The sequence below is a fragment of the Pongo abelii genome, chromosome 9 (assembly GCF_028885655.2).
Source record: "Pongo abelii isolate AG06213 chromosome 9, NHGRI_mPonAbe1-v2.0_pri, whole genome shotgun sequence".
Classification (NCBI taxonomy): domain Eukaryota; kingdom Metazoa; phylum Chordata; class Mammalia; order Primates; family Hominidae; genus Pongo; species Pongo abelii.
Window position 1 is genome coordinate 14,145,950 of NC_071994.2, and position 20,259 is coordinate 14,166,208.

Here is a 20,259-nt window from a genome sequence, read left to right on the forward strand (position 1 = left end):
TTTCCTAAAAGCAAGACTATTTTGTTACATAAGTATAGTACACTTTTCAAAATAAGGGAACTAATACTGATATAACCCTGTAATCACTAGACCTCCTTCCTGTTTCACTGCCCGTCCCCATAATGTCCTTTATGGCAAAAGAAAACGTCACGTCATGCCTTGCCTTCACTCGGGATGCCTCTTTGACTCTTTTCATCTGAAACAGTTCTTGAGTCTTTGTATTCTATGACATTGGCATTTTTGAAAAGTACCTGCCAGATATTTTTTAAGATGTCTAAAGATTCCTTTTTAAATAAATTTAAGCTTTAAATAAGTCATTCCACTTAAAGAAAAACTATCAAGTGACCCAGAGAACAAATGGTCTACAGATAAAGCAAAAACTGTGAAGATGTACATGGATTACAGTTTTGAGAAATGTTGCCTTAAATCAACTTCCTTCTGCCCCTGGGGCTTCATCCCACTGGGATGGTAAGGCCTTGGGTCACTGAGTTAAGAACAGTCAATAAAGTGGTGACACAAAGCTGTCCCAGCCTGTGTGCAGGGAGCTCACTCTCGGGGGCAGAGTCAGGGTTCTGGGCTCTCTACCAGATACTAGTGAGGGGCTGGGAGGAAAGCGTGCTTTTGGGTGGGTGCAAAGTGCATGCAAATCTCAAACGTGTCTCAGTGAAAGAGCAGGCAGGCCGGGCACAGTGACTCATGCCTGTAATCCCAGCACTATGGGAGGCTGAGGTGGGAGGATCGCTTGTGCCCAGGCGTTTGAGAGTAGCCTGGGCAACATGGTGAGACCTCGTGTCAAAAGAAAGAAAAAGAGAGAGAGAGAGAAAGAGAGAGAGGAGAGGAAGGAAGGAAGGAGAAAGAGAAAAAGAAAGAGAGAAAGAGAGAGAGACAAAGGAAGAAAAGAAAGAATGGAAAGAAAGAAAGAAAGAATCAGCCAGGAGTGGTGGCATGTGCCTATAGTCCCAGTACTTAGGAGGCTGGGGTAGGAGGATTGATTGAGCTTGGGAGGTCAAGGCTGCAGTGAGCTATGATCATATCACTGCACTCCAGTCTGGGCAACAGAGCAAGACCCTGGCTCAGAAAAAAAAAGAAAAAGAAAGAAAGAACAAGCCATAAAATCAGGAAAGGAGAAGAGAGCTTGACAAAGCAGTAGGAAGACTTGAGTATGGGCAGAAGAGGTGAGTTTCCTGGAACAGGAAGGGAGGGAGGGGATCTTGGGGTTTTTACTGGGCAGAGCTCCAGGGTTAATGCTACTGCCATCACCCATGTACTTTAGAGGGGTCCCCACAGCCGGAGGGGCTTTGACATTATTAGCAGGAGGACTTGGCTACTTCCAGCCCTACACTATCTATCCCCAGGGTAGGTGGCCTGGGGACAGAAGGCCGCCGTGGGTGGCCTTGCCTCGCCCTGGGCCACAGACGGGCTCTCTTACAGGATGGGTTGTTCTTGGCAGAGGGTGAGCGTGGGCATGAGCTGAGGGGGTCCTGCAGGGACAGACATGTGTCTGGGGCTGTGCATCTCTAGCATGTACCGAGTCTCTCCTGCTGCACACAGAATGCACCCACCTACTCTTCAGGTTGCCAAGAAGGCGGGAGGGATGCAGGTGAGGGCAGCAAACGCAGAGCAGACTGCAGGAAGTCACGGCACCGGCCACAGAAGGGGGAAAAGAGAGTGACTATCGGAGTGATGCGATGAAGGGTATTGCTGTGTCTTGGCTATGCAGAAAAGTTGAGGGGGACTACTGACCCCAGTTATTTTAGTATCTCATCCTCAGATAAGAAACAGCCTTCACGTGCCTTGAAACCAGGGCAGAGAGTGAGGCCTGGAGGGAGGGACGGTCACCCCAGCCGGGAGGCCATTGGAAGGAAGCGGAGCCCCATGGACCCTGTGCTGGTGTTTCTAGGGAGAGCTGTGTGTGTGACCTGGAGGCCACGGAGGGGAATGTGTCTGTGAGTGTCTGGATGAGGATCATTTTATCTCCCCACTGTGTGGAAGAACGGAGAGGAGGCAGCGAGTGTGGGCCTGGTCGGGCTCAGCGTAAGGAGGGGAGGCAGGAGACCCCGCAGGTAGAGGGACTCTTTGTGAGCAGGGGGTTTGAAGGAAAATGAATCTCAGCCAGAGTCCATGGCTCTGGGGACCACTCCCTCCCCTCCCCGTCCTCCTGCACTTGGTGGGTGGCTGGGCAGGTGGGAGGAGCTGGGGGAAGGGAGCCAGGGAGGGGGCACCTGCCCTCAGCCAGGATAGGGCCCAGGTCCTCTGCGGAGAGGGTGGGGGATCCTTCCCCAAGACAGAACGTGTCATGGTCTCCTGGCCTCCCACCCACCCTCTCCCGCTCCAGCCTATCACCTTTCCATCTTCTCTCCTCTCCTCTTTCCATCTTCTCTCCTCTCCTCTTTCCATCTTCTCTCCTCTCCTCCCTCCTGCTTGCCCCGTGGTAGCTGCACTGACTGGCTGTGAACCTGGCTCCCCTGGCCCTAGCTGGGTGACCTTGAACTAGTCCCATGACTTTTCTGGGCTTCACTTTTCTCACGGGGAAGGCAACGGACATTAGGAGACCTTAAGGCTCTGGGAGGTTTTGAGAGTTAAGTGAGGCTACAATGTAAGGGGTCCAGCAAGTGCGGGGTTCGGGGCCAGGGAAGACAAAGGCTTTGTCTGGCTGCTCCTGCCTTCCACTGTCTGCTCAGACACACCGCTCCCTCCCTCTGTCTTCCTCTTTTCCTCTCTGTCTCATGACTCTCTCTCCCCACCCCCCGCCCCCCTCCTTTGTCTCCCTTTGTTGCTATTTCGGTCCTTCCTCGATGATGTTGGTGAGAGGTGAGCCTCTTTTCATGTCAGGATGCCAGAACTCTGTCAAACTGGTAAACAGCTGAAGGATGTGGTGGGAGATGAACTTTCCACTGAAGCTTCTTTCAACCCATCCCTTCCCTGGGGCTCCCCTGCACCTCCCCGCTCTGGAGACTCCATCCCATCCTCACGAAGCGAGGATGGGGGGCCAGGGACGGCGGCCAAGAGAGGTCCACACCAGGTGGCCACACGGGCTCCAGCCGCTCTGTCCGTTCACCAGAACCGTCAAGAGGGTCTTTGAGAGGGGCGGAAGTGGAAATCGCAGATGGGGCGATAGGGAGGGGTGGGGGATGGACAGGTGTACGTCGGAGGTGAGGTTTCCAGGGGATGAGGTTAGGGACCAGCAGGTGATGCCCTGCCAAGGAAGGAAAGCCCATACCTGTGCTCCCTGGGAGCAGCCTCGGAGCCTCACAGCCACATCCATGTGGGCCCTGGTGGGATAATCCTGCCAGAGTGTGCTCCTGACCTGGTCCCCTTGGGCTCTCTCAGATGTCTGGGGGATGCCAATTAATTGTGGGGCCTGAAGAAGAGTGTGTGGCTCCAGCCTGGCATTGGGAGGCACAGAAGTGAGCCTTTGGTGTGGATTGTACCTTCACATGGAAAGGAGGAGGGCAGGGGCAATGGCAGCCAGGGCCCGGCCACACCACGTCCAGCTGATAGCCCTGGGAAAAACTCTGAACATTCTTGAGCCTGTTTCCTCAGTCATAAGATGGGGATGATGCTGGTTCTTCATGGGGCTGTTGAGAGCATAAATGAGTCAGTACCTGCAGTGTGCTCAGAACAGTGCCCGACACACAGGTTCTGAGTGTGCCCTCAGGAATCGAAGCTATCATTAATGTCACCGTCATATTGTCATCATGGCTGGAGGCCGCTGTGTTGGAAAATCATCTCCCGTGTCTGTGATCACTCTCCAAGTCCCGAATCCTTCTCCAACTCGTTCCCTCTTCTCCATCTCCCAATGCTGACCACCCCCCAGCTGACCTCCCTTCCTCCAGGCACCAGCCCCATCAAACCTCCCTCCACTTCATAGCGGCAACCTTTCTAGAGCATCCATCTCATCGGATCACTTCCCTGCCTTAGAAACTGCTCGCAACTCCCAGCACTTCTAAGACAATGACAAGGGTCAAGTTACACAAGACCCTTGGAGATGCTCCCCATGGTCTTTCCCACCTGTGCACCCCCTTTTCCCCTGGCCTTCAGGCGGCATGCACCATACTTGCACATGTTGCTACTGTGAACATCCTTCACTCTTCCATCCATCAAACTCCTACACATCCTTCAATGGCCGACTTGATTGTTCCCTCTTTTGTCATGCTTTTCCCAGTAAACCCTGGCAGAGTTAGTGGCTTCTTCCTCTCTGTCCACACAGCCTCTGTAGCGGTGTGGTGGAGCCCTACATGAGGCAAAAGTTATCTGCTTGGACAGCATGTGGGAGAAACTCAAATATGGGTAGCATCACTCTTCCCTTAGGAACGTTCTCTGGGATACCAGAGAAGTAAAAAGAAGCAAGGAGCCCAAGAAGGTGCCTGGACGTCATTTCTATATAAGAAGGGGTAGGCAGCAAGAGGGGTTCACATCTGCTTCTTTCTGCATCAGAGACACAATTGTGTTCACCTGGGGTGGGCCGGGTGGGGAGGAAGGTGCAGGGTGGAGGGGGCAAGGTTTTAATGGTATGAATTCATGTTGTTGGAGTTTTAATAATGTTAAGGTATTTCCCATTTTAAAAAAAGAAAGGGCCGGGCCTGGTGGCTCATGCCTGTAATCCCAGCACTTTGGGAGGCTAAGGCAGGACAACCATTGAGGTCAGGAGTTCAAGACCAGCCTGGCCAACATGAAGAAACCCCATCTCCACTAACAATACAAAAATTAGCCGGGCATGGTGATGTGTGCCTGTAATCCCAGCTACTTGGGAGGCTGAGGCAGGAGAATTGCTTGAACCTGGGAGGCGGAGGTTGCAGTGAGATGAGACTCTGCCACTGCACTCCAGCCTGGGTGACAGAGCAAGACTCCATCCCCCCCCAAAAAAAAAAGAAAAGAAAAGAGAGAGAAAGAGAAGGAAGGGAGGAAGGAAAGAAGAAGGAAGGAAGGGATGGAGGGAGGGAGGGTAGGGAAGGAGGGAGGGAGATAAGGAGGGAAGGAGGGAGAAAGAGAGGGAGGAGGGCAGACAGGGAGGGAGGGAGTGAGGGAAAGGAAAGAACACTCCCTTAGGAAGACGCCTGTATGTGAGTCTGCCCTGCTCTGGCTCCAAACCAGGTGTTTTCCCTGCAGCATTAGAGCAGCTTGTTGAAATGGTGGGCTTTGTTTCAGGCCCACCATGTATGAAAAATGAATCCCCAACAGCTAAAATCTCACCCAGCATGGCAAGGTACCCACAGGATGAACGGCTTCCAGGATCTGAGGGAACGGAGGCTCCACAGCTCCTGTCTGTCTCCTCCTGGGTGTTTGTTCAACCAAGGGAAATAGTGGACTGGGTTGCCCCTTGCCTTTCTTTTTGCTGCTGAGCACACACTTAAGTTCATGTGCGTTAAACACGCTTATCATGAGCCCTCGCTGTGCGGCGTGGTGTTTTCACACTGAGGCTTTGGAGTGAGGTGGAAAAGTTGTGCTACCTGCCAAGCTGTGTGGCTTCTGGCTAGTCACCTAACTTCTCTGGGCTTCTGTTGCCCTATTTACAAATTAGGGAGAATAATACCTTCTCAGAGTGCCCGTATGAGGATTGTATGAAACAACAATACCTGGCACATAGTAAATGCTACGCACGTCATCATCACCATGGTGATGAACGGCAGTTACTGGTCTCTCTCTGCTCCAGGTCCTGTAAACTCCCCAATGGCAAGGGCCAGGTTCCATTCCTTTCTGTGCCTCCCAGAGCTCAGCACAGAGCTGGCTCTATAAGGGTGCCTGGTAGTGAGGATTCTACATTCCCGAACCCCGTATCCCAGAATGCAGCCAGTGCCTGTGCTGTTGGTGGGCAGACAGGCCGGTGTCTCCAGATTCTAGGCTGGGGCTCTGGTAATGCCCAGCCGTGTGGATGTGGTGGCACAGGGACACTGGAAGAGCCATGATTAACACTCAGACTCTGAAGCAAGGCTGTATTTAAGTCCCAGCACTGTCATTATTTAGCTGTGTGACCTTGGCATTTTACTTAACTTCTCTGGGCCTCAATTTTCTCACCCATGAAATGGGGTTGATGTGAGACTTGACTGTCCCCAGCCTCATCTCCTCTCAAGCTGGACCTCCCTTGACCTCGCGAGCCATGAAGTTTCTTGCTGTGTCTTCGATCGTGTCATTCCCTCGGCCTGGAGTGCTCTTCCCTCTCCACATCCATGGTTCACTCCTATTCATCCGCTACAACCCAGATCAGGCATCAGCTTCCCAGGAATTCCCTGTGTGTCACTCTCTGCCTGAGCTTGCAGAGCTGTCGGTCCGATTGCTGGGTGCTTCCGTTCTGGGACACAGCCCTTCCCCCAATGTCAATGTTTCTGGAACCACTGGGTTTCGCTGCCAAGTGCATTGAGCCTCTTTGTGTTTCCTGTCCCAGATCCTTGAGGCGTATTATAACGAGGTCTCCCAGGAGTGGAGGGGAAGCCACCTGCTTATGTTTGTGACTTCCCTGCCAGGCTGGTGCTCCTTCAGGTCAGAGCCTGGCTGTCATTCATCTCAGCTTTCCCAGTCCCAGCACAGGCCTGGCCCATGTCGGCTCAATAAGGCGCAGGTCCCAGGTCTGAGTCCCTGGGAGGCACAGAGACAGGGGCCGGCTGGGATCAGCCCTCCTACTGTGTGTGACGCTGTTTCTCCAGACTGCACAGGGCTGGGGCAGAGCTTCCCAATTTCTCTGAGACTGTGGGGGACCCTGGATGGGAGTGCTGGGATGAGAGAGGCAGCTCCGGGGAGGTTGGAGAAATGGGGGTGACGCAGAAGGCATTGCCATCTCCCTGTGTGAGCTGGGGCAGGCACGGGGTGGGGAAGGATTGAATTGTGACTGTTACTAACTCTCAGTGACCTTGGACAGGTCCTTTCCCACCCTAGGTCTCAGTGTCCTTACCGGTAAAATGAGAGTGGGACAAGACGTTCTCCATGTTCCCCCAACCCTTGCCCCGCCCCACCCCCGGCACTAACACACTGAAGACCCCAGGCACTGCTGAGTGTCTCCTCGCTTCCCCTTTCTCCTTTTAAGGAGCGCTCTCACCTGCAGTGATTAATCTACCAGTGACGGGGGCATTTACTGCCAACCCTCTAACCCTCACCGCCACCTGTGAGTTACCCACTACTGCCCACACATTCTACAGACCAACTTACGGCAAACAAAGCCTCAGAGATGTTGAGTGGTTTGCCTGAGGCCACACAGCCAGGAGCGGTGGAGTGGGGAGTTGAACACAGGCTTTCACAAGCCCCCTGCCGCTGAGTCTGCCCCACCTACCCCAGAAGTGGCTCCTCCCCTAGGAATCCCCTGCCACCCTGGAGAGGGTTCAGAGGGCCCGAGGAGGGGGCCCAACACTGCCAACCACATCCTGTGACGGTTGCCCTGGGGAGCGCGGCTTTCTCTCCACCTCTGGGACAGGTGAATGGAAAGCGGGCCCCGCCCGCCCCACAGCCCCACCTCCTTCATGATCCGCCCCTCCCAGGAGGGCTCGGAGAAAACCTGAGCCCCAACCCTCACCCTGCAGGCAGAGCTGGGCACTGGCCATGGCAGCAGGGCTAAAGTCACAGCCCTGAATGGGCAGAGGACTGGAGGCAATGCCGATTCCTCTGTGCGGATCTGCTCCAATCCCCTCCAGCTCCACCAGCCTCATCCCCACCTCCTTCTGGGGTGGTGCAATCCTTTTCCAGGCAACTCTAAGCATAAAAATCCCTGGAATTATCCTACCTTTGAAGCGTTTGGGGGCTCAGGCAGGAACTCATTCAGTGCAGTAACCCCTGCTGCTGAGCCCAGGGCTGCTGTGGAGCAGCCCAGGAAGGCGGTGAGGTTGAGTTCTCATAGACCCTGCCTCTCAGTCTGTCAGGTTCTGTTTTCCTATCCCCGGTGTTAAAAAAATGTTTTTGAGATAGAGTCTCACTCTCACCCAGGCTGGAGTGCAGTGATGTGATCATTCATGGCTCACTGCAGCCTCAAATTCCTGAGCTCAAGCGACCTCCCTGCTTCAGCCTCCCAAGTAGCTGGGACTACAGGTGTGCACCACCATACCTGGATGATTTTCAATTTTTTTTGGTAGAGACGGGATCTCACTATGTTGCCCAGGCTGGTTTCGAACTTCTGGGCTAAAGTGATCCTCCTGCCTTGGCCTCCCAAAATGCTGAGATTACAGGCATGAGCCACCATGCCCGGCCTCCCCAGTGTTTTTTATGGTGCTGAGCCACAGTGGGTTTTCCAGTTCCCTAGCATTTCCTCCTAAACAGATAGAGTTGCCCCCACCATTGCCCCAACCTGACTTCTCCCTGACACACACACACACACACACACACACACACACACACACTCTGAACATGGAGCAGTTGCTGTTGGTGCTTTTCCTGGACCATTCCCATGGAAGATGGCTTCTTATAGCATGTGCCTCTGACCCTCTGCCTGTGGCTTCTCTGGATACAGTGTGTGCCCAGCTCACTCATAGGCAGCTCCGTAGTGCTGGGGCTGGGGGTTAATGCTCCTCAACCAATGACAGGCAGAGAGGGCGCGTCAATATCCCAGCTCCCTGCCCCCTTGGTGGGACAATTCTGAGGTGTGTCTCCCAGAGGTCCCCAGCACCATTCAGCCCTGGCTCCCCATAATAGCAACCTGTTCGTGAACATTGTCTTCCTTCCTTCCCCCTCTTTCTTCCTCATTTTCTTACTGCTGCTCCCTGGGATTACTTCCCAAATAAAGGATTTGAGCTCAACTCTTTGTCTCATTTGTGTCCAACATATGCCACACACACACACACACATACGTGCCACACACACGTGCACACACACATGCAGCCTGGGTTCTATGAGGTTTAAGAAATTGTCATTCCATGCCCTGGTTTCATTCAGCAATTCAGTTTAATCTCAGGATACTCAGAGCAGGACAACAAAGCCTGGTCTGAGACCGTGGGCCTCTCTCTGGGGGCTGCATGGAGACGTTTGCAGCCTTGGGTGCAACACTGCATATTCACGCATCCCTCCCGGGAGCACCCTCATCAATTCAAGGAGACAAATGGGGACTCGGGGCCTAGTGCAGCTTCTGAGCCCCTTCCTGGAAAATATCTCTATGCTCCTGCCCCCATGGAGACTGGGCCCCTATCTCTGGGGTCTGTGGTGGGGCTGGGCTGGGGCCCTCTTTGTAAACCATAGGAAGCTCAGAATAAAGACCCATTGTCCAGGGACAGTCACTGCACAACTGGTCTGTGCCCCTGGCGGACTTGAAGTGTCTCTGGGGCAGTACTGGCCTTGGGCCCCAGTTCCTTGGTTGGGGGTACACAGTCAACCTGTCATTATCAGCTAGTTGTGCCCAGGAAGGCTATATTCCCTGCCCAAGTGCAGTTACCACCCGGAGCAAAGCCTGGGACAGCTGGTGTGCTACCCCATCCCCCCAGCGCCCACCGATCAGTGACAACAGCCCAGCAGCCCCTAGCACGTGGGTCCTCCTGCAGCAGCACTGGCATGGGGGCCCAGTTCTGCCCCTCTCAGGACCTCTGGGCCCTCAAGTGTCAGAAACTCAGGGAATCAAAGCGCCGGACACTTGAGGTTTGGAAGGAGCCTCCAGAGTCATCCAGTCCAGCTCCCCAACTCCCCTCCACCAGCTGCCGAGAGGTAGCCCAGACTCTGCTTGTTCATCCCCAAGACAGAGGGCTCACACCTCTTGGAGGCAGCATCCTCCCTGGGGCTGCTATCTGGGGCCGGGGGAGGGCTGTGGCAGCAGGTTTGGCTTGATGGATGGAGACTGAGGGGTACAAGGTGTAACGTTTCCTTCCATCTCTCCAAGGGAGGCCTCTCAGCTCCATGGGGAGGTGAGCTGGGAGGGTGGGGAAGGGGAAAGGGAGTAGGTAGAGCAGGAGGCCAGAGGGTCGGAGCCAGGAGCCTTGGCTGGCCCCGGCCTAGGCTGCGCCGATGTCATCGTAGTCATCGTTGTCGGTGGAGTCAGGCTGAGGGCTGGGGGACCCTGTGGGCAGAGAGGCCCAGATTAGTGGGAGACCCAGTCATTGCCCCTGCTGCCCCACGGGAAGGAGGTGAGTGGGTCTGGCTCCATGTCACTATCCCCGTGGGATGCTGCATGAAGCCATCTGATCATCTTGCTTCCGGCCATGTCCCTGGCTAGAACATCAGCACTGAGGGAATAGCCTCGTCTGTCTGGTTCAGGGCTATGGTCTCCACAATGGCACACTGCATGACACGGTGGACGATTGAATGCTGGGAGCCCCTCTGCTACCACAGTCTCCCCCAAGGGGCCAACCAGCTGCTTCTGCTTGAATGCCTCCACTAACAGGGAGCTCACTTCTTATCAAAGCAACCTGTTTGACTATTTCTCCATCCCGTCCACATCCATTTTCCCCACCTCTTCATATTCTTGTTGTGCTTGTGTTTGTTTTCTTGTAGAAAGAGGGTCTCACTCTGACCCTGCAGGGGCATGATCCACAGTGATACGATCATAGCTCACTGCAGCCTGGATCTCCTGGGCTCACACGATCCTCCCACCTCAGCCTCCTGAGGAGCTGGGACTTTAGGCACATGCTACTACGCTCGGCTAATATTTAGTTTTTGGTTTTGTAGAGACTGGTCTTGCTATGTTCCCAGGGCTAGTCTTAAATTCCTAGCCTCAAGCAATCCTCCTGCCTTGTGCTGGGATTACAGGCTTGAGCTACCATGCCTGGCCTTGCTTTGTTTTTGAAAAAGTTACTTTCCCTCTCTTCTTTTACCTTTCCTTTCTCCTTTTCCCCTTGAGCTAATGCATCCAATAGTTCCCCACTCATTTACTCCCCAGTCCCTCTCTGTCCCCCTCCCAAATCCCTTCCCCAGATATTGGCACCTGGACAGCCAAACTGCTCCTCCGAAGGGGGCTGGGGTGGTGGCTGGAAGTTCTGGTACCACTCCCCGGATGAGGTGCTGGAGCTGTCATCAGCCGAGGGCCCTGCTGGAAACCCCCAGAACCAGTCACCCTCTGCCAGCACACAGCCACTTCTCAAGTTGCCAGAGCTGGGGGGCCCACGTGACTCACGAGAGCCAAGTCCCTAGCTTAACAAATGACAAAGTGAAGGCCCAGAGATGGGAGATGTGTCCAAGGGCACACAGCGAATGGCTGCGGAACTGGATAGAATCCTGACCTCAGCCTGGCTGAGGGCTCCCAGCTTTATGCCTCCTCCAGCCAGGCTGGCTATGGGATGGGGGTTCGGGAGAGGCACAGCTTACCTGCAAAGGCTGGCTGGGTGCCGGCCAGCTCCAAGTTTGGGGGCTGCTCCAGGAAGGAACTCCTCTCTGAAGAAAACACCTGAGGGTTCCACGGAGGCGGCTTGCTTTTGGGACTATTGCAGTAATCCTCCCCCGAAGAGGTGCTCGACTCACTGTTGCTCCTCGGGTGATACTGAGGGCCCAGGGATGGCGGGTCTGTAATGCAGTGTCCAGGGTTGGCAGCTGGAATGTGGGAGGCATGCAACTCTTCAAGTCCTAAGGCATGAAAGGGAGAATGGTGACGAAAGAAGCAGTGCAGCAAGAGAGCTTTAAGTCAGACTTCAGAAAGCACTCACTGCCTATAGGATTTGGGAAAGTCTGGAAAGACTCATTGAGGGAGGTTCCTGCTGGAAGGTCTCAAGGTGAGCTGAGCTACTCTCTGGAGGTGGGACTGCCATTCACACCCCTCCCCATCCTGACTCACCTTCCTCCAAGGGTGGCATCTGGAACCTGCTTTGCTGGACCTCCTCATCTGTGACCCGATGCCGCTGGGAATCTGCAAGCAGAGGCGGTGGTGGGGAGGGGTGAAGGCTCAACCTCATCATTTAGGAGCCTGGAGAAGGGGCTGGATTTCCTGGGGCCTGGGGAGGCTGAACAGGGTGGGAGGACAACTCCAGAGGCAGAGAGGGCTTAGCATTTCCCATCAAATTCCAGGTTCATATCCCAATCCAGCAGACCCTTTGCCTCAATCTAGCCTGGGGTCAGAAACTCTAGTGCCCTACAACCCCCCAGCCACCAGCCCCAGCTGTCCCTCCTGCTACTTAGAGAGGTATCAAGAGTCTGGTTCTGTCCTTGTGACCTGGCAGCTCTGGGCAGGAGAAGGACAGATGTTTGCTCCTTCAAGAAGCCTTCCTAGAGTGAAACCCAGATGGTCTGGAATCACTGCATCACAGGCTCTGTGGCACCTTCACGTTTCAGAATCAGATTTATAGTCTCGAGGATATGAGTGTCTGGGATCTCCGAGTCAGCTCTTTTGAACCTGGTACCACTGACTTTTAATTTCAATGTTATAGCACTGTGGACTCTTAGTCTTGCATCTTATATGCCTGGGCTCAGAATCTCAGGTTCAACAGAGACTTCATCCCTGTGGCTCCCAAACACTGGTCCACAGGCCAGAAGAAGTGGAATCATCCGTGTCCCACCCCCAGAAGCCCTGGGTTAGCAGGCTGGGTAGGGACAGCTGTCTGTTCCCCAATATCCATTCTGGCTTTTATCTGGACACAGCTGCCCAGGACAGAGCCTTCATTTCCCTGCCTCTCTTGCAGCTAGTGGGTTTTCGTTCTGGGTGCTGGGTTGTGAGCGGGAATCTGTGGCCATCTCCAGCATCCCATCATTCCCTTGCCCTTGCCTGGAACGTGGACATGGAGATGAGCCATTCTGGATCATGTAGGTGAAGGCAACATCTTAGGGACTGCGCAGTAGCAAGAAAGAAGGGGCCTGGGCCCCTGCCAGCCTCTCAGGACACTGTCATTTGGAGCTTTCTGTCACACACAGCCAAACTCTCATCCTGACTGATAACATTAGGTGTGGGGAGGGGCTCAGGAATTTTTGACAAGCTCCCAAGTGATTCCACAATAAGGTGTGGGACGCTCTGGTCTATTCCAACCTCCCAGCATTGCCCGGGAACTGCTTTTAGCATTATCTTTCCTCTTCCTATCCCCAGAAGGCAAAGAAAAGAGCTGGCTATGAGGCACAAGCTGGCATGAGCATGGAGGTAAGGAAGTGGGTGGAGCTGATGGGGTCAGACAGGGCGGGATGGGACACCAAGGGATATGGCATGCAAGAACCCCCGCCAACTGTGTCTCTCATCCGCACTCCCCAAGCTCTCACACAGAGAAGCCATCTTTAGATGAATGTCAAAGGCCTGGTCTTAAGACCCTATATGGCCAGAGACAGAGGTCAGAGTGGAGATGTCCTGAGACATCGAGATGACCCCAGGGTCACAAAGCACTGTGCAAATGTCAATGTAGGACCATTTACAGTCAATCCAGTGGGTAACCAGGGGGATTCTATCCACATCATGCAGGGGTTACTAGGCGGGACTACTGACGGTCCCCTCGGGGCCCCCTCCCAGATTCAGGCAGGTGGGCCCTTGGGAGCCCAGCCAGGCACTCACTGTAGAAGGTGGTCAGGGCCACAGGAGGCTGGGCGCTGAAGTCATAGTGCTCATAATCTGAGTCGGAGCCAGAGTCTGAGTCCTCAGGGGGCGGGGCCTGGACCTGGGTGGGCAGCATGAAAACTGGGGAGAGAACAGAGTCAAGGGCATTGCAAAGTGGTGGGCGGAAAGGCGTAGGGAGAGATGGTAGAGTATGAACGGCAGAGGTGAGAGGCAGAGTGGCAGGGGAGCACCAAGTAGCCCTTTTTTTTTCTTTCTTTTCTGGGACAGGGTCTCACTCTGTTGTCCAGGCTGGAGTACAGTGGTGCCATCACAGCTCACTGCAGCATTGACCTCCTGGGCTCAGGTGATCCTCCCACCTCAGCCTCCCAAGTAGCTGGGACCACAGGCATGCACCATCACGCCCAGCTAATTTTTGAATTTTTTGTAGAGACAGGTTTTCACCATGTTGCCCAGGCTAGTCTCAAACTCCTGGGCTCAAGCGATCCATCCCCCTCGGCCTCCCAAAGTGCCGGGACTACAGGCATCCACCAGTGCCCCCGGCCTGGGTAGCCCATCTTGTACAAGCCACCCAGTCTGAAGTTTCTAGGCTGCCTTCGTTAATTTCCAATATGGAGAACTAAACATTTATTTAGCAAATGCTTAACACAGTACTTACTATATGTGAGGCACTATTCTAACTCTTACAAGTATTACCTCATGATAACTCTGTGAAGTGGGTACATTATTATCCCCATTTTGCCTTGGAGGGAACTGAGGCACAGACAGGTTCTTACCTGGCCCAGAGCCGGCAGTCTGGCTCTAAACCTCTAGACTGTGCTATTCAGTGAGCAACTGCCCTGTGCTAAGCCTTGTGCTAGATGCTGTATTCACATTCTCTTCTCATATACATGGATTCTCTGTGCAAAGGATATTTATAATATTTGGCTGAGTTTTGTATGGGTTTTTATGTCATTGAACTCTTTCCGATAAAGGTGATTGAATATATTCACAATGCAAGGTGATTAAGCTCGAATTCCTCTGCAAGAGGTATAAATCCATATATCATAAAGGATGAATGACTGACCCCCTTTTTTTTTTTTTGAGACAGTCTTGCTCTGTCGCCCAGGCTGGAGTGCAGTGGTGTGATCTCGGCTCACTGCAACCTCTGCCTCCTGGGTTCAAGCGATTCTCCTGCTTCAGCTTCCCAAGTAGCTGGGATTACAGGTGCATGCCACCACACCCGGCTAATTTTTGCATTTTTTGTAGAGATGGGGTTTCACCATGTTGGCCAGGCTGGTCTCCAACTCCTGACCTCAAGCGATCTGCCCACCTCCGGCTCCCAAAGTGCTGAGATTACAGGCGTGAGCCACTGTACCCAGCCCCAATTTTTTTTGTTGTTTAGAAAATATGAACTATGAAATAAAACCACATTCTAGGAGAATCTTGATGGGGCTTCACAAGGCCAATTGGGCAAGACATTGACAAGGATGATGATATCACAAGCCTACTAGCCAACTAGCAGAGCAAAGCAGAACAGAGCTTTCCTCTGAGAACCAAGATCTAAAATGCGCTTAGCCTGTATTTGTCCAGAAATCAAAACTCTGGAGTCCTAGCGTGACTGAACTGGAAGGTCATCTGCCCTTCAATGTCCAGGGACGACTTGAGCCTGCTCAAGGTCCCAGGGCCATGAGTGGGCTGGCCCAGATCTCATCTCCAGCCGTGTGTACGTCTTGGACCTAAGCGGTGCTGACCTTCCAGAAAGTGCACCCTTCTTGTCCTCCCCAGCCCTCCCACACCCAGGATGGAGGACATCCTACCTTCTTTGGGGATGGTGATGGGGACCGGTTGATAGCTATTGCTCCCTGCTGGGATGGTGGTGGGTAGGTGCTGGTGGTTCACCATTACGGGGAGGGCTGAGGGAGGGGAGGCAGAAATTCTACAAGTCATTTTTTTGCCCTCTCCCAGTCTACCTGGTTCTATTCTGTTCTCATCGACACACCACCCTCCTCATTCCCCCAACACTTGCAGGCACACACGCGCGTGCACACACACACACACACAGGCGCGCACACACATGCACAGTCTGGTCCTCCCTGCTGGTGCGTCCAAGACTGCTGGGCATGCTGGGAAAATCTTTTCCACCATGGGGATCTCCCCAGGGCCAGGGCCGGGTGGCCATTGCTGGACCACGCCACTGCTGCTGGGGTTCTGCCAAGGCTCACATCCCCCTGGGATGGCTGTGGCTCCCAGAACCTTGCACTTACCGTATTTTCCTTTAATCCTCAAGAAGATGAAGGCTATGAAGAGGAGGGAGCCAAGGAAGAGAACTCCCAGAACGATGGAGAGGATGAGGAGCATTAGCTCCCGAGATTCCTTGTTCTCTATTTTCACTGTCACAGAAGATTCTGGAAACAAGAATTCCAATTCAGGAAGAAAGAGGAATGGGCACTCACCCTTCTTCTTGCCTTTCCATTCTCTGTAAAGCTGACCTGCTTCTCTTGTTATGTTATCTTCCTCCTTGCTTCCTTTTTCCAATTTTCCCATTGCTTTTAAGTGTGTGGTGTGTATTAGGCGCTCAATAAATGCATATTGAATGCATGAACAATTGATTAAATGAATTACTGCCTGAAATAGAACTCTGGCCCCCAGGCTGCAGAGATCTATCTGTCTGCTAGCTCTTCAGTATTTAGTCTTTGTGCAATAGACAACTATTGAGTACCCGCTGTGTGCCTGGCCCTAGACCGTGGGGCTACACATATGACAACAGTATCACAGGCCTTGAGGGGCTTTGTCTAGCGGAGAGATCAATAAGTAACCCAATCCAGTATGATGAGGCACCTGCTGTGATGGAGGTTTGAACAGTGACACTGGGGGCATGAGGCCCTACAAAAGGCACTTCATTCTCTGTGAGGGAAGACCAATGCTGACTTCCCAGAGACAGTGACTCTGAGCCACCTTTGGCAGTGAACAGACCATCAGGAGAGCTGTGCCTGAGTCCCCCCTCCTTCCCACCAGACATCCCCTCCATGAGGACGGGAGTGGGGTCTGGGATTCAGGGTCTCCCACCTCTGCAGCCCCACTCTGGGGTGACTTCTTGCCTTCCCCCTCCCTCAGCCTCCCCTCTGCTTAAAAGAAAGCAAAGCACAAGAATGGATACAGGGGTCAGTGAGGAGGGTTCCTGGAGTGAGCAGACCGCAGGGCTAGATGACTAGTAGTGACAGCAACGGGGAGGGAGATGAGATCATCCAGACCTCTTTGCTGGGGGCAGTATCTGCTTCCCCTGGGAGAGAACCCTCTCCCTGTCTTCATTTTCTCCTCTCCCCTCTCTGTCTGCAAATGGGGAAGTTTGGGTCAGGATGGGAGCTGGATCTGGCAGCAGGAAGCAGATGTGAGAGTGAGGCTGGGTGTTGCGGCCATGGGGAGACCCGTGAATGTGAGTCCAGACGGCTGTGGCTGAGGGAGGGGCTGATGGACAGAGGGGCTGATGGACCAAGGGCCGGGGTGTGGTCCCTGGATCTCTCTTTGTGCTTCACTCTTTGCCCTTCCAGGATGGCGTGGATCCCCACTCCAACCTCGGGAAGAGAAAGTGTGTGCAGGTTGCCTGCGGGGCCTGGCAGGAGCTTGACCCGCAGCCTGTGCAGTTGTACATTTCATTTCCTCTCTCTGCTGTCATCTACGGCTAGGGCGTCTGTGCCCTCTCCCCAAACCCCTGTTCACTGCTTCTGGGTGTCTGAGAGAAGATGACAGAGAGCTAGGAGGCAGAGCAAGGGAGTCTGGGCCAGCCCCTGTAGGTATCCCAGGACTGCAAAGGGGCTTAATGCCTGAACTAAATACTCATAGCAACAGCAGACTTTCGGACACTTCTTACTGTCTTTGAGGCTCTGTTCTAAGTGCTTTACAAAAATTAATTCACTGGAGCCTCACAGCAATGCTAGGAGAAAGTACTATATGCTTATCACTCCCATTTTATAATTGAGGCATCTGAGGCTCAGAGAGGTTACGAGTTGCCCAACAGGGCACAGCTAGCAAGAGGCACAGCTGGGAGTTGAGTCCTGGGAGTCTGCTCTGACGCCAGCCAAGCTACACACAGCTGGTGGGCAGACTAAGAATGGATCTGGAATTCAGAGCCTTTGTTGTCAGTTCTGGCCAGCAATCACTAGCTGTGACTTCAGCCTCGGAACCTCAGCTCCTTTCTTGATGTAAGGGTGATAATAGACCTCTCCCATTTGGCTACCGAGAGGATTAAAGGGTTGGGAAATAATGGCTATAAAGCACTAGGCCCAGTGTCTGGCCTGTTACGAACACAGGGCTGTGTGCCAGCATTCCCGCTACCCAGCTGGGCCAAGATCACCCTCCCTCTGCAGCCCCGACCCTGACCCCTGCTTGAGGTGGTATCAGCTCTCTCCAGCTCTTTCCTTCTGCCCACCAGGAGCTCACAGGAAAGTGGGGGAATGGACTTCTGTCCAGGAAGTATCAGGACTCAGTGATCTATGGGCTGACTTGGCAAGGAGGGGATATAGAAAGAGCAGAAAGTGCCACCCACAGAGCCCCGGGGAGGCAAGTCCATTGGCTGGAGGTGGAGGATGAGGACCAAACCATCTTCCATCCCAACACAGGTGTGCACAGGAACACACACACACACACCCAGATGTCCAAGCTTCTGAGAAACCGCGTAGTACCCAGCAACACTTACCTATAGTGACTGTCTGAACACTTGGAGGGACTTCGGGAGTGGACAGATTGTGCAAACTCCGGGAAGCTGTCAGAAAGCACCGCCCAGTCACTCAATGCATGTTACTGAGCACCTACTGCGTGCCAGGCCTTGGGTTAGAAACTGAACGGGACAGACAAGTGACTCAGAACTAGGGTTGTGCTCCCATCAGGGGCACGTGGCTAAGGAAACTTACCTCCCTCCCCTCCCCCACCCCCCACAGTAAGGAGGAACTCATGGATTAAATGCTGGGAAGGCTCTTTGGTTAGAATAAAGGGCTAATAGAATTATCCCTTCTTTCTGTGTAAGCTGCTACAGACCACAAATCCCTTTTCCATTCAGTTTCAGTTTGTTCTTAATCAGCCTAGGGAGATGAAGAGTGGACATTATCTTCGTTATCATAATCAGCATTCCCGTTGGGCAGGTATGGTCACAAAGAAATGAGCTTAAAAGTCCCTCAGCAGATACTATCAGGTTTCCCAGCTATCCTGTGAAGTGCCTAGCATCAGCATCCACACATGGAGGTTAAGGGACTGTCAGAAGCCTCCTTGCTCGTAAATGGCAGAGCTGGAATTTGTAACCTGGTGTCTGAATGCCGTAAGAACGCAAATATCATGTTTCTTCAGATCTATCTAACACATTTTTTCAAACTTTAACACGTCTGAAATTGGGATCACGGTCTCAGTCATTACGTTTGGTGGTTTATTTTGGCAGTGTTTGTTCTTCTTTATGGTACATGAAATAATAATGGTGTGACTTATAAACAATGCCATCTTAGATTTGGTAAGATATGGCAGAACCCAACTCATAGAGTGGGTATGAGGCTTAGCTGAAATAAGAGCTACTTAGTGCTCAACAATGCCTAGCATATGATCAGGGTTCCAGAAGCTGTCACTGATATTATTACTAGGGCCTGCTAATATTATTTTTACTATCATCACCAGGGCTGGGATGGCAAATTGGTTTCAACTCTTGAGTCAATCCCACTCAAGAGGAACCATTGCTTAGTATATAATGTCTTCATATATGATTCATCATTCTGGGGCTGAGTGGAGCATCTGAAAATACCTCGATGAATTAGCACTGTCTGCCTGGGCACCGTAAGGACAACGCTCCTTCTTATGCCATATGTGCCATTGCCGATTTGGTGCCTATTGTGGTCCTTGGACTGTAAGTTTTTAGGACATGGATTCAGGTAGAATTCTGGCTCAAATCTGGGGGGTGGAGTAGGATGGGGTACCTGAGCAGAGGACCCTGGCTGCCAGCGACTGGCTGCAGAGATTGGAGTTGTTGAACCTCCAGGAGCAGTTGGAGAGAGTGAGCTCCTCCCCGTTGCATGAGTAGTACATCCTGCCGGACAAGGAGTGGGGCAGTCCCTTGGGCCGCTCGACCGCGGTTCCACAGCCCAAGGACTGGCAGAGCACCTTGGCCTCCGATGAGTACCACTCACTGTCACACACTGTGTTCCAGACCCCTCGAAAGTGTACCTCCACCTGCCCCTCGCAGCGGTCAGCGCCCCCGGTCAGGCGCCAGGACTGGTGCTCTGCAGGGAAGGGGCAGGGGACTGAGTCAGGTCAGGATCCTTTGGGCAGAAATTCCCGCCAGCCCAGACCCACCAGTGCAGGCACCAATGCAGCCATTTGGTCTCCAGATCTTGTGTCTTCTCCCTCCTGTGTCTGTGTCCCCCTGTCACCTGCCCCATCTGCTCTGGCCAACCCTGCTGTGATAAGTGTGGTCTGTGAAGCAGCAGCATCGTCATTGCCTGGGATCTTGTTAGAAACGCAGACTCTGGAACTCTGCCTCAGACCTACTAAGTCAGAATCTACATTTTAACACCCCCACCTCCCCCATCTCCTGCATATCAAAGAGAGGCACTGTCTGGTCCAGAACCTTCTGGCCTCACCTGGACAGACCAACAGCCTCCTCAGAGGCCTCCCTGCCTTCAGTCTCCCCTTGCTGCTCGAATGCAGGTGACCAACTCCCACTCGGGAAGAGTCTCACTTTTAATGTCACCTCTTCCAGGAGGTGGTCAGCCTTAGCCTACAGCTCCACATTGCCTGCTGCCTCTAGACTCCACCTGACTGCCTTTCTTGGGGGCATTTACCACTTCCTCTCCTGAATTATGTTTGTCTCAGTCTCATCTCCCCTCCTGAACTGTGACCTCTCAAGGGCAGGGACCACCTCTCCGGCACTAACTCCAGGCTTGGCG

General features: G+C 53.3%; 1 protein-coding gene across 2 annotated transcripts in view; it reads right to left on the minus strand.

Moving 5' to 3' along the window:
* Positions 1-8,840: 8,840 nt before the first annotated feature.
* Positions 8,841-20,259, minus strand: part of CD6 (CD6 molecule) — a 49,981-nt gene continuing 38,562 nt past the window's right edge. Inside the window, exons 5-13 of one of the 2 annotated variants that reach the window (XM_063728417.1) lie at positions 19,291-19,593; positions 18,033-18,098; positions 15,604-15,744; positions 15,157-15,252; positions 13,358-13,480; positions 11,666-11,737; positions 11,203-11,457; positions 10,823-10,927; positions 8,841-9,958 (exon numbers count right to left, since the gene is read on the minus strand). In XM_063728417.1, the coding sequence (XP_063584487.1) occupies positions 9,894-9,958; positions 10,823-10,927; positions 11,203-11,457; positions 11,666-11,737; positions 13,358-13,480; positions 15,157-15,252; positions 15,604-15,744; positions 18,033-18,098; positions 19,291-19,593 (1,226 nt within the window). In that variant the 3' untranslated portion in view covers positions 8,841-9,893. The remainder of the gene's footprint in view (positions 9,959-10,822; positions 10,928-11,202; positions 11,458-11,665; positions 11,738-13,357; positions 13,481-15,156; positions 15,253-15,603; positions 15,745-18,032; positions 18,099-19,290; positions 19,594-20,259) is intronic. The other variant, XM_063728418.1, reaches the window with a different exon arrangement.